Source organism: Schistocerca piceifrons, chromosome X (assembly GCF_021461385.2).
Source record: "Schistocerca piceifrons isolate TAMUIC-IGC-003096 chromosome X, iqSchPice1.1, whole genome shotgun sequence".
Taxonomy (NCBI): domain Eukaryota; kingdom Metazoa; phylum Arthropoda; class Insecta; order Orthoptera; family Acrididae; genus Schistocerca; species Schistocerca piceifrons.
The window spans coordinates 310390751-310404365 of record NC_060149.1 but is presented as its reverse complement, the minus strand read 5'-3'; the positions used below and the strand labels follow the sequence as shown (position 1 = coordinate 310404365).

The following is a 13615-nucleotide window of genomic DNA, read 5'->3' as shown; positions in this document are numbered from 1 at the left end:
GTTGAAGATTGGTTTTGTCTTTTGTCTCTTGTCGAAGTCCTTTTAATGCTGACCACGCCTGTTTCGCTCTCCCAAATCCTCGTTTGGTATTTATATTGACACATGTCCTTTCCCATGTTTCATTCTTTGCTATTCTTATTTTTATCATTTCAGTCTTCTTGTCCCTGTATATTGTTCTTGTTACTTCCGATTTATCATTCAGACACCGGCTGAATACGTTCCTCTTCTGTTTAACTGCCACTTCTATTTCCTCGGATTACCATTCTGTTGTACGGCTGTGTCTGTTTCTCCCGGAGAACGTAACCTGCTATAACAGTGACGCCAACAGTGAAGTACGGAGGAGGTGATGTTATAGTGTGTTGGTATTTTTCGTGGCTAGAGTGTGGTCCCCATATCCCGCTTTTGAAAATGCTAAATGTGGGAAAGACTGTATACTGCTTACAATAGAGGAATATTTCGGAGATGATGATTGTATCAGTATGACAATACACCCAGTCATAAAGCATTATCTGTGAGACAATGGTTTCTTTATCACTTCATTCTTCTTTTCCTTGAAGAGTGTTCTTGTTACTTCCGATTTATCATTCAGCCACCGGTTGAATACGTTCCTCTTTTCTTTAATTGCCAATTCTATTTCTTCCTGGGTTTTAAAATTTATTTCCAGCTTATTTTTACTTATTTTCCTTCTATTACTGCTGTACAGCTGAACAATAACATTCCTGAAATGGACTGGATTGCCCTGAATCTCGACCTGTACCCAAAGAAAGACAGAGCGTCGATTTCGCTCGAAACCCTAGAGTGCAAAGTCATTACCTTTTCTGGTGTCGGCAGTTAACTAAGAATGGGCCGTCATTCCTCCACAGAAATTCAGACACGCCACTGAAAGGGTCCCCAGCAGTGCTCAGGCCGTCAAAAAGGTGATGGGTGGACCCAGCCATACTAATACACCACTAATAGGTGTCCGGATAGATTGTTCAGAGAGTGTATATGGAGGTCTGGATGCAGCGCTGAGTCGTAGAAATATCCGCTGAGAGATGATAGGGTTCTGTTTTGCTTCTTCTCAATCACTGACCAAAAGAATCGACATTTCTTATAATGGTTCTAACAACGCAGTCATTGATAGTGGAGAACTGAAACGAGGTTTTGAACTATAGAGCATGGCATGGTATTCAAATAAGCGCGTGTCGTCTGGGGGATGTCTAGTGAATGGTATTTACTGTAGTGTTAGCGATAGTGAACTTGGAATGAAGATCGGAGCTTGTTTCTTCTACTTTGAGGTCTGCGCATTAATTTTGCTCAATAGGAAAATAAACAGTAGTGTTTATCGAAAGTATGAGAACAGTATGCTTGCGACACGATGGCAGTTGTTTCAATACGATTTTCGGTGCATCAGTGTGACAAAACTCACCTCTATTAAGTAAGGAAATACGAGTATGCTTCATGATTCGAAGAACATCAGATGGCTCTGCTCAGCTGGTCTGCTTAAAACCCTGGACTAAACACCACTGGATGAATTAAAGCATAGATTGTGTATTAAACACACTTCCCCAACAACATGGCAACAATATTCACCATGGTTTAGGAAAAATTAATATGTATTCCGCCATTGGCGGTTCAGAACCGTAACACAAGTGTTTCCGAAGATTATGCTCAAACAGTAGCAGAAAGAGCTCTACTCGTGTATTAGCTGCATGACTAATGACTCCGAAATCAGCAGCAATGTGTGTGCCGAGACTTTTCTCCTCAACGCATCTCATTAGCGCCATACGTAAAGGAGCAATTCATTTAACCTGAAGGAAGAAAGAGCAATGTTACATCACCAATGAGGCAACATTAGAAGTTACTGGGAGAAGCAAAAGGTTTTACCCTACTAGACCAGTAAAGAAACAAAGATAAAAGTAAAGAGATCCATACATATATGCTAACTTATGAAATACAGAAGTAGAAAAACGAAAAATATTGCAGGTAATAGAAGATGAAAACCTATCTAAACAATGTGTATGAAGCACATCTTTTTATATATCATCATAAATAAAACATTATTCTGCTGTGACCACTTTCGACTTTACCTCATCATTTTGCAGATTTTGCAGCTTGATGTGGTATAAATGACGTGTCCATGATTACATTATACGTCAAATCTATAATTAACACTATGGGAGCAAGTGTTCATGGTATATTACTCGACGTCATTCAGAACCCAAACAGAAATCAAGCCAGCGCATCTGTATATATGACTTGAGTTTTTATCTTGTATCAATCGAATTATTGCATATCATCTTAAAAATAATCCCTGGACGAGAATAAATTACTATACTATATTCTAATATAGGAAAAACTCAAAATTCTCTTTCTGTGATTTAGAGAAACCAAGGAAAATGTTAATCTGGATGACTGGACGGGGATTCAAACCCCGCTGCTCAGAAAAGTGAATCCACTCCGTTAACGACTACTTCACCTCGCTCAGTTTCAATGGCGAAGGCAGCTTAAAAGTTCTCGTTCTGTTAATTCAGTCTATTGCACAGTTTCGCATTTGACACGAGAATTTCATGACAGTGGATGAACAGTCACTATAAGGACTTAAGTTCAATGTACGGGTACAATCCTTTGAAATAACATTTATAATGTAAACTATTAGCGACTTCCTTAGACTGTAAAGCATTACGCTTTTACCTGTCGTTAACTAACTTAGATCTGATAGTGTGCTCAGTCTTGGCGTAGTCTGTAGGTGTTTTTCAACGTCCATTTGGAACTGTTTCCGAATTTCCACTCCCAAGTACATTAAACAAGCAAATAAAGTGTGAAGTGGCTTTGATAACATTATCCGCATACAGTTTACTTCTCGGCTTATTGGTTAAGATAAACTTGCACCAGGTACTACGTCAGGGAATGGAAAGCACCGACAGCATACATGACGACCTAAGACCTGAGTAGTGATTGTCGGAACATATACGTAACAGAAAGTGTGATCCAGTGTTGATGTATAGCCATTGTGTAAAGCATTTATAAAGTGGAACAAATATCACACAGCATGTCCTGCAGTAAAGATTTAGCCGACTCATTACCAGATTCCACATACGTGTAACTCTAACAGCGGCTACATAGCTCTGATTTGTCTAGTAGTGACTGAATATCTCTGATTTGTTTGATGCATTCTGCATGCCTCCAATTTTTACCATATTATCTAGTAGTGACTGCATATCTCTGGCTTGTAATAACGACATAATCCTGACTTTCTTCTGCATAGATATGGATTTAGTCTCAAATTAGTGAATTAATGCGAGATAGGGGGTGTAGCATTAAATGCTCTGTATCTAAATCAAATTCTTGTTGTTTTAGGTCTATCCACTGTGGCTGTGTCCGTTCAAATTAACCAACGAGCCAGGCATGGTTCATTCGTTTAGCGATAAAGATGAGTTATATGTCGATATAGGAGTATATGGGGTGCCTAAAGTTAAGAATTTCCATCCTGTGGACACAACAAGGCGCTTAGAAGAACATGTAAGAAATGTAAAAGGGTAAGTTCTCAGAATGAGTCTTTCACTACAGCGCTGAGTACACTGTTTTGGAACTTCCTGACAGTTTAAAATTGTATGCCTTTCTGGGAATGGAACCTGGAACCTTGTCTTCGCTGGCAGTGCACGTAATCCATGAAGCTGTCCAGGCACGGCACATGGAGTCCTGTGCCTAGATACTTCAGCCGGTTTCTATCTGTAATGAAGTTTCAGGGATTTCTATTCTAGCGAGCCCACAGTATGGATGAGGTCGAAGGACGATATATTTTTGGTACAGATTTATGCTGCACTATTGATTTATTTACGTGTGGTGATTATGAAGTTACACGACGAGCTCGTTTTGGCGTTTTTGCCATTATCAAGCATACCTGCGCAGATGGTACAACAGGTGTAATGTTGTTCCTTACGTCTATGTTAGTTTCTGTGTCTACATATGACACATAATGCTTACGTCTTTGGTATGACTTCATCCATATTGCATCTTGGACCGTACGTATCAGTTGTCTTCCTGCATACTGTCTTTCTGTGTACTTTTATTTGTGTGAACTCGATAAAATTATATTCGATAGCTCTTTGAGAGCTCTGACTCCAGCGATTCTATATGTTTATAATGGAAATTATATTTTGTGGAAAATCAATGATTACACTTAGTTTTCAGAGTTCATATTTTGTGGTTTAATATAAACAATAAATATTCTATTGTTTAGTGTTTGTCGTGATAACTGACCTTTTTTCTGTTATAATGTCAATAAAATTTTCCAGTTTTTATTTTATTTTTTTATTTTTAAAACCCGTCTGATCATTAAGGAAGTCCAGTAGGTATATTTCTTTATGAGTGTAAATTTCCATTTCCAAAATGTTCATGGTACGTCCTTTAGACACTTTGTGTAGAAATTTTAGAGCATTCTCAGTATTTTCTGCCTCTTGATTATGGCTTTTTAAAGTTAAGAAAAATATGGGTTGGTTGGCTTCGCAGTTTCGTGTATGTTCTTTAAACCTAACTCCGAAATTCCTACCCCTTTGTCTGATATAAAATGTGATACGATTGTCACAAGAAGTTTCAAGACACTAAGTTTTAAAAAGTGGAGAACTTATTTCTTGTTGGTCATATTTTGGCACTCAAGTCGATATTTTTACCAAAGTCCAGGTTAATTTTTACTTCCTTATTCATCTTCTTCGATATTTGACTAATGTGTGGTTTTGTGACACAGGTAGGTTTATTTGTGCTTTTACAGTTAAACACTGAGAAAGTGGCCTACATATCATGAAATACAGAAACTATCGCCAAAGACACTTATTCAATGACCCTACTCTGCTATTATCGAGGAGAGTTAGAATTTTTCGGCGTAAAACCGATCTACAACCAGGCTATAGCAACATATATGCTTGTACCCCATACCATCATATCGTTGTAATAAACACAATTCATATCCTGCACAATTCAAAATCATCACTTCTGCATCGTGGATATAGCTATCGACAACCAGATACTCATACACATACCGTGAAGACAGAAAGAGTCCAAAACTCGTAAGCACGTGCATCATATATAATTGTAGCACTATTTATTCCCCGTGAAGTCTGTCGGTCATCCACTGCTGCCAACGCTCACAAGGAAAATGCGCCATACATGCTGGCCTGATGCGTTATCAGAGCGCCCTCCACAGACAGCGGCCAATCTCCAAACTGGTGTGCAAAGGCTGGGCTGGTTCCTTTGACACAAAAACGTCTAACGGTACTCTTTCCGGTCTGGCCTGTTTGTTGCTGTCGTTTCTGCAATAAGTTATAATAATCCCAGTATCTGGGATTACAAGAGCATTAAATTTCTCAGCTCTGTCGATGAGAAATCTTTCCTGAATCGTGAATTAATTTACCAATTTCGAAACCGATATTAGCTGTATTACCCGATTTTACATGCCAAAAACTGACGTATTTATGACACTTTTATGCTGAAATCATCGAGTAGCATATGAAAATTTCAGGGATTTCATGCATTTTCACGTGGTTTGCCAGAATATCATATCATTTAAGCGACTGTTCACGATATTAACCACATAGCAGTATGCTACCGACACGTGCTGTTTTGTTATTTACTTGTTGTAAAATATGGTCAGCAAATGTATAGGAACCATTGTCTTTTGAACAATCATTTTGAAATCCGAATTATGATTTCAGAGTATATTATGATTACCACATTTAAGAAAATGACGTGAGCAGTGACTCAGGTCAGTAATTATTTACATCACTACTATAATTCTTTTAATAATTGGGTTTGAGAATCGCATATTTTAAACTCTGCATAAATGTTGACAATGATGGATTACATATTTCAGAGGGAGTGGTACTTACCACAAGATAACTCTTTAAAATTTGTTGGAAATGCCACAAACTTTTTTTGAGTCAGATTATTATTTTCTTAATTTCAGATAGGGAAAGCAGATCATTAAATTTAGTGAAAGTTGCTTCCTCAACATATTGCCTTCGTTTTTCTGTTGCACTCCTAGGCCTACTGTCCCCATTAAAATTAAGGAATGATTATTAAAATATCAGGTAACTGCGAGTTATCGTTCATAGCCTTTCCATTAAAATCAGTAGAGCTTTTATCTTGTTCTATGATCTGTTATCTCTTCTTTTTCCTACTTTCCATTTAATTCTGTTATTGGAAATATTAATTTCAGACAAAGTGTGTACTTCTAGAGGTTTTAATGTATTCGCCTAATAATATTAAGTATTTTTTGCTGTGGGATACTGAAACAGAATATTTACTTGTTCTTGTCAACATATTAATTTTACTTTTCCATTTACAAATTATTCTAATTCCATTATTGACCCCATGGCTTTTTGCATAGCTTCTTAATGTCCTTTCTAATTTATTTACTGAGAAAGATACTTTTACCCTATAAATTTAATTCCAGTCTACTGTTTTAAAATTATTTTTTAAAGTCTTCTGTCTTTCATTCATTAATTATTACAAATGTTTTCCATAATGGCGTTTCAGAACCGAATGGCAGTATGGTGCTTATTCTTATTATTTGCTCGTCATATTAAGAGAGTTCATTAACTTCTGGGTACATATTTTTATTTTTCCACCTTCGTAGCTGAGTGGTCAGGCCAGGGTGAATGCCATGCGGAGGACACAGGTTCGATTACCGGTACTGCCAGGGACTTTTCCTTGATGGGGGGACTGGAACGGCGTGCACTCAGCCACGTAGTGCCAGTTGAGGAGCTACTTGATCGATTAGTAGGGGCTTCAGATCACGAAAGCTGGCAATCGCAGGGAGAGAGGTGTGCTGACCCCACATCCCTCTACACTGCATCCAATGACGCCATTGGCAGAGGATGACATTGCGGTCGGTCGTTAGCGATGGGCCAGCCAGGGGCTTCAGGCAGAGTTTATGTTTACACATTTAGTTCTTTGACTTTTGGCTATAAAGAAATTATGAATCATTTTACTACTATCATAATCCAGATGCGTTGGTAAATTAATTTATGGAATCTAATTACGTATATGATCCAAATAGTATTTATAGATTATTTTATACTCTCATATTAGTTTAGAAAATCTACTTATGAATCACTGCAGACTGTTATTTGATTCTGTTTTTGACAGATAGCATATCAAAGAATCAATGTGCCTAATAAATAGTTGAAAGCGTCCCACTGGGATTTTGCACACAGTTACAATTATAAATGAGATACTTTTAGTATCAGTTCACCAGAACATTAATTTATGTCCTGATCTCGGCAAAATGTGTTTCAATTTTTTTATAAACTTGTGATATGCCGTTGTGTGTGTTTAAACCGTTTCCTTCTCCACATTTACTCTACAAAGGCAAGATGATAATGTATAACCACTTACACTAAATTCACTAACCCTGTGGTTATATGGTGGTTACATAGGCACAGGACATGTATCTTTTCATGACATCATAAACTTTCTAAACAAACAAGAAATTTATTTACAGTATTTCTTAATCCCCCAATATTCTGATGAAATAAGCGCATGCTACTTTTCAGTGAATTCTTACGCAGGAATCTTCTTCCATTGTAATTTCCTTTAAAACAGCTTGAGTGATTCTAATCGAAAATAGATGCCTCTCTGGTTAGTAATCAAAGAGGTTTAATGTGATATTGGACCCGAATATATTTTCTGTAAGAAGCTAATCTAACCTATCATTCCTTCTCTAATTCTGATGTAGGCTGTGTCTAGAGTGTCCTCATCTCCCAATTGCATCAGTGAGTGCAACATTAACAGCTCTGTGTTCACACGGCGTGCAGCAGTGTCTGCCACGTAATGGTAATGGCGCTGCAGGACCTCCACCAATCACAAACTTGTATGAGCAGTTCCCGCTCCTCCTTCACCTAGGTCACCCCTAATACTGTGTTATTTGTATTTAGCCAGGATCTTACCTGCTCTACCTACTATGACCACCTTCTCTACTTTATCAAAATTCCTACACGATGACCCCATATCCTCTGTCATCTTGGCAAGACTGCAACTTCGCTTCACAATACTTGTGACTTGGTAACCTGATCCTAGTTATGAAATACGTTCAGATCCACTATCAGAAGCTTACATCAGAAATAAACAACTGGAATTTTATACAAGCTGAGCTCGGTGTATGTATTTTATGCAATCTCCTGCAGCTGACACAATTGCCACTAATTTAATTCCTGATAGTTTCACACTAACCCTGCCTCTAACGTTATGGGAACATTTCTATAAGAACCATCGAGAAGTTACCATCAGAATACTCAGCTATATGAAATAGATCTCCAACTGCTGTTTTATCGCTTAGAAGATGGTGGCAGTTTTAATGTTAATCCATCCGCCGGCAGCAGGTACATGAAGAGTGCCTTAAGTATTGGTTATAACATTAAGCTAAAGAATTATAAAAGTGAAAATTTCCTTAAAGGTTTCCAGAAATGACTGCAATCGGCCTCCTTATAAAGGCATCTGAAAGCCATTATTCATCACAATCGAAGTGTTCCACATCCATAATGTAGAAAATCTCGAATATTTCCTTACATCGTTAGTAATGATAATTTTTTCTCCATAAGATGACAAAAAATGAAATATATACTTTCCAAAGAAACTATTTTTACCGGTAACCAACTTTATTTATACTTCACTAATGCTTGACGTTTCTTTTCTTATTTTTCCAAATATGCGTCACTGCCTCTCATTACTGTATAAGTAAGTTTACTGTTTCTTTCGATAGCATTTTAAATACCCAAATGTTCTAATGATTTACGACTTACCGTTAATGTCTCATGTTCCTTCAGAGCTGTGAATAAGAAGTTAGTCTCTGGGTAGCCTGTGCACTGGATTCGAAGGCAAGACCTATAGCTGTCTCTTCCCTTACATGACAGTATCTGCACCGACGTTCTTCCTTCAGTTAAAGTAAACACACAGCACTGACTTTTCATAATTTCTATACAAAGTTCGACACAAATGTCATGTGCTACTACTCATAAATGTGCAATATGCTCACACATATTCTGCAACTGACTTAGGGGTAAACAGTGCATCTCCCTACTCAAGCAGTTACATACAAATATTAATAAGGCGACATTCAGTTAATGACGTACAACAACCTTGCCAGCTTTTGCCTAGTTTAGATAAGCAACCAACAAAAGCCTCACTTGAGTACGTGTGATAAGCGGCTGTGAAAATACTTGCGAGCACTATACTGAGACGAGTGTTTCGGGAATCAGGGAGTCATTTAATTTGTAGACATCTACTAGATTATTATTAGCGACTATTGTGTTACGGATCAAAAGTTATGTTTCTTTGTTTTGGAAATAGGTTTTTAATAAGGTTATCTACTCTCGTGCGCTCTGTCTCTCTCTCTCTCTCTCTCTCTCTCTCTCTCTCTCTCTCTCTCTCTCTGTGTGTGTGTGTGTGTGTGTGTAAGCGCGTACTCAACAGGACTTAATAAAGCTCAGTTTGAAACTTTGTTTGCAGGTATCAGATGCTGTACGCAGACAGTTACATGACGAAGAAGGAGTTTGAAGTCATGTTTGATCACACACTCTACTGGAAGGTCCGCGATCAATTAAATTGCAAAGATGCTTTTCCAGAAGTGTATGAAAAATGCAACAAGAGTGCCAGGATCTAGCATGCTCCACAAATGCTCATAATTTTGTTATTGTAAAGACTTTTTTATTGAACAATTAAAATGCGATTACTGCTAACCTATTATTATTTCTATATAATTCGTGGGTCATTTTCTTGTTTATACGTTTACAGTAGTTAAATTATTGTGACGGAGTGTATATGAAAAGATAGTTACGATTCCAGAGAGACAGATCTATCTAGAAAAACCAGATGTGTTCTTGTTAGAGAGACAAGTGTATTTTATTTACGTAGAATCTTCATTTACATCACATTTGACAACGATACTGAAGAGGAAGTGATATATCACGGCTGTGCACAATACGAACTGACGTTAGGTACAGCACGTATAAACCGCACGGTGCTTTTACTATTTTTAATCTCACAGTGTTTCGACTAGGAACTCATCTGAGCCAAGAGATTCTTTTCTACTATCGCCACATTGTGAAGTTGAATATTTCTGGTTCCTCCAAAACGAAGTCATAAGAAATGCGAGTGAGACTACGGTTGAGATTTGAAGCTACTAAGTAAAGCTATTTAGATCTGAACCCAGTGACCTTGATGGTGAGGAAATAGCGCCTCATAAGAACATGCGAATAACTAAGCAAAAGTTTCGCAACTAATATTTATGTGAGACATCTGAATTTAAATAGGGATGGCCAAATCATACACAAAATATGGGTGTCTTAACTTACAAAGACATAATGAGTAGGATTTCATCTGTCTATGAAATGAAAGAAAAGAACACAAGAAAGTCCTGTTTATTACTAAAACACATGGACTTGACTCTGGAAATTTATTAGACCATACAAGCAATAATTAAGTACACAGTGGTTCAAATGGATTATTATATGTACATGATACTATCTTAGCACAAGGGGATGGAACTGGAAATGGAATGATAATGATGACGTAGAATTAGCGATGTCCACGTTAACTGCCAATGACTGCTGAATTAGCTACCAGGTTAAAGGAAACCCCCAAAAAAGAACATTGAACACCAGTTTCCTTGTCTAAGTGCATGCAATATTTCAGAAAAGCAAAACTCAAGCTCGAAATATTTCACTTCGCAACCGCCTTCTCATGTCGCGTGCAAGTATTGCACATACTTACCACTGTACTGTCCGCCCCCCGTAGCTGTGTGGTCAGCGGGACAGAATGTCAATCCTATGGGCCCGGGTTCGGTTCCCGGCTGAGTCGGAGATTTTCTCCCCTCAGATACTGGGTGTTGTGTTGTCCTAATTTTCGTCATTTCATCCTCGTCACTGAAGTGGCGTCAAATAGAAAGACTTGCGCCCGGCGAACGGCCTACCCGACGGGAGGCCCTAGTCACACATTTACGGTTTACCATTGTTCTAAAACTCAAATACAGAAATCGGGTGCAGTGGTCGCTGAAAGTCACAAGTTTGATGCCAGCATCTGTGTCTGGCTGTGAGACAGCGTCTCAAAACGACCATGAGCGAAAGCGATGCCTGCTGGAAGTGCAAATGAAGCCAAAGTGTTCCCTCTCTGCTATTTGTTTCAGTTTCATGCACACTTTCATGCATCACTTGTAATTTGAACTGATTTGGTAGTCCAATTTCAATAGTGGGTTATTAATTAGATTATAGAGCAGGTTTGGGAAAAACTGACCTGTAACACTCACGTAAATGTCTTCTTTAACATTTGAACAGGGATGGTTGCACCGTCTTGGGTGAATTTAGTACTGCTTTCCCCTCCCTGGCTACTACATTCACGATATATATCAATCATGCTTAAATGCTTAGTAGTTATTAAAAATATGGTGCCTTGAGCCCACATGGTGCTATAATTTTACTTTTACAGTTGCATCAAACGTTAATACGTTAGAGAATAATTGAATTAGAAGGAACTGACAAATGACCATCAAGAAATTCCGTGTCGATTATACGATACAGTCAGTGACAGCTGATAATAATCTGAGCAAGTTTAGTTAGTGTTCCATATGACCTAGGCTATGGTAGCATAGGCAACCGAAGTAAATTTTCCGAGTGTAGTCGAGCGCTGCTGTCGGAGTCAAATCCCGTGACAGTACTGGGGGTGAGACAACGAATTCGGCAGAGTCCATTGGAACGGAGCGATTTCGTAATCAAGAGTACAACGGTAGCGGCAATTGGAAGACTTTAGTCTAGCATAGCTGGTGATGATCTGCTTGATGCGTATGCCCAACGAGTACTGATTTCCACCTGCTCGGCAGCCGTTTATATCTCCATCTGTATAGTTCGCCAGGTAGCCAACTTGTATGGCTGTCGGTCACGTGGCGTAGTTATCGCTGATTCTAGCGGATCTGCAAAACCTACTATGTCCACAGTCTCTGCCATCTGTGAGTCATCGTTCATCGGAGGTAAAGATATAAGACATGATTTTCAGATACGAAAACGTATTGTAAGGAAGTGATTTAAAATTAAGACTACGGGTGGCGACATTAAAAATTCATCATGTATTATGTCCAGAATGGCGGATCATCTTACTCTGCCATGTCCAATTTTTTGATTGACGCACTGAGGCTGACACGCAGATTAAGTTCCACATTCTTGTAGGCTATTTTACTCACGTGTACCGCTGGAAACAGTATACATACACTAGTCCATTGAGTCCCAACATAGGTGAAATACATGCAGTGTACAACGTTCATAAATAGTGGAAGTTGCTTTAAAATAAGTAAAGGATGTTCCTTGTAACTCAGTGACATTCAGATGCTCCATGAGGCTGTTCGCAAATGATGCCGCTGTCTACGGGATGGTTACAGCGCCTGAAGACTATTTAAACGTAGGAAGGGTCGATGATTGGTGTAGGGACTGACAGTAGACGCAGAATGTAAATAATCATAATACATTGCGCATAAGTATGTAAAGATGACTGTTACTGTTCAGCTACGGTATTGGCTACAATTCAGTAATAATTGTAAAACATTTAGGAGTAATCGTCTGGAGCGACCAAAAGAGGATTGGCTTCTATTTGTAGGAAAAGAGGGTGCCAGGCTAAGATTTATTGCACACGGCGTGCATCGCTGAGAGTATTATTGCTGAAATTTCGAGAGCGTACGTTGCAAGAAGAGTCGGTCAGATGTTAACTTCCTCGCAAGTATGTTTCAAGAAAAGACCGCGACAAGAAAATTTGAGCTGATATGTAAGCCTTCTGACAGGGGATATTCCCACGCGCCATTCACAAAAGGAACACGGAATGGTTGAAATGACATGCCCACCGTCACAAACTGTAAGGTTTTTTGTGGGGTATAGATGTACATGTAGATATGGGATGTATCTTTTGTCTATGGTTGGACCGTATTACTCCATCGTTCACAGGCATGTATTTGGACACACTGGCAAAGTGCATGACTTACCCAGTCCTGGAGTAGTAACATGACGTTGATATAATATGAGGTTATGGCGATATTGGTCGAATGTTCCATTTAGAAATGTGTGTACTGCATGTACTTCTTTCCTAGGTGCAGTGTTATATTTGACTGTGTCCAGATTGCACTTTGCTTGGCAGAAATTTTAGAGCGGTTCAAACTCACTCCCACGAATAAGTACGTCAACGTCCGTACAAAGTCTTTTGGGTATTACTTTCCCACCACACTCGTTACACGTGCTCACATTCCACACTTCTTACAGCATCGCTTGTAAGATTATTAGAAAACGTAGTGATATCAGGTATGGTTGTTTTGGAGAGTTTTCCCTTTAAAACCAGATATCTGTATTGGAGAATACCACTTTATGAAACATTATCTGCAGCCAGAGAAAAATACATATTTTCGTAACTGATGAAATGATTCAAATGGCTCTGAGCACTATGTGACCTAACTGCTGAGGCATCAGTCCCCTTGAACTTAGAACTACTTAAACCTAACTAACCTAAGGACATCACACACATCCATGCCCGAGGCAGGATTCGAACCTGCGACCGTAGCAGCAGCGCGGTTCCAGACTGTAGCGCCTAGAACCGCTCGGCCACTTCGGCC

At 38.8% G+C, this 13615-nt stretch overlaps 1 protein-coding gene across 1 annotated transcript in view; it reads left to right on the top strand.

Annotated features, from left to right (window-relative positions):
* Window positions 1-9713, top strand: part of LOC124722070 (delta(24)-sterol reductase-like) — a 58460-nt gene extending 48747 nt beyond the window's left edge. Inside the window, exons 9-10 of the mRNA XM_047247268.1 lie at window positions 3340-3518; window positions 9484-9713. Of these exons, the coding sequence (XP_047103224.1) occupies window positions 3340-3518; window positions 9484-9637 (333 nt within the window). The 3' untranslated portion in view covers window positions 9638-9713. The remainder of the gene's footprint in view (window positions 1-3339; window positions 3519-9483) is intronic.
* The last annotated feature ends 3902 nt before the right edge of the window (window positions 9714-13615 follow it).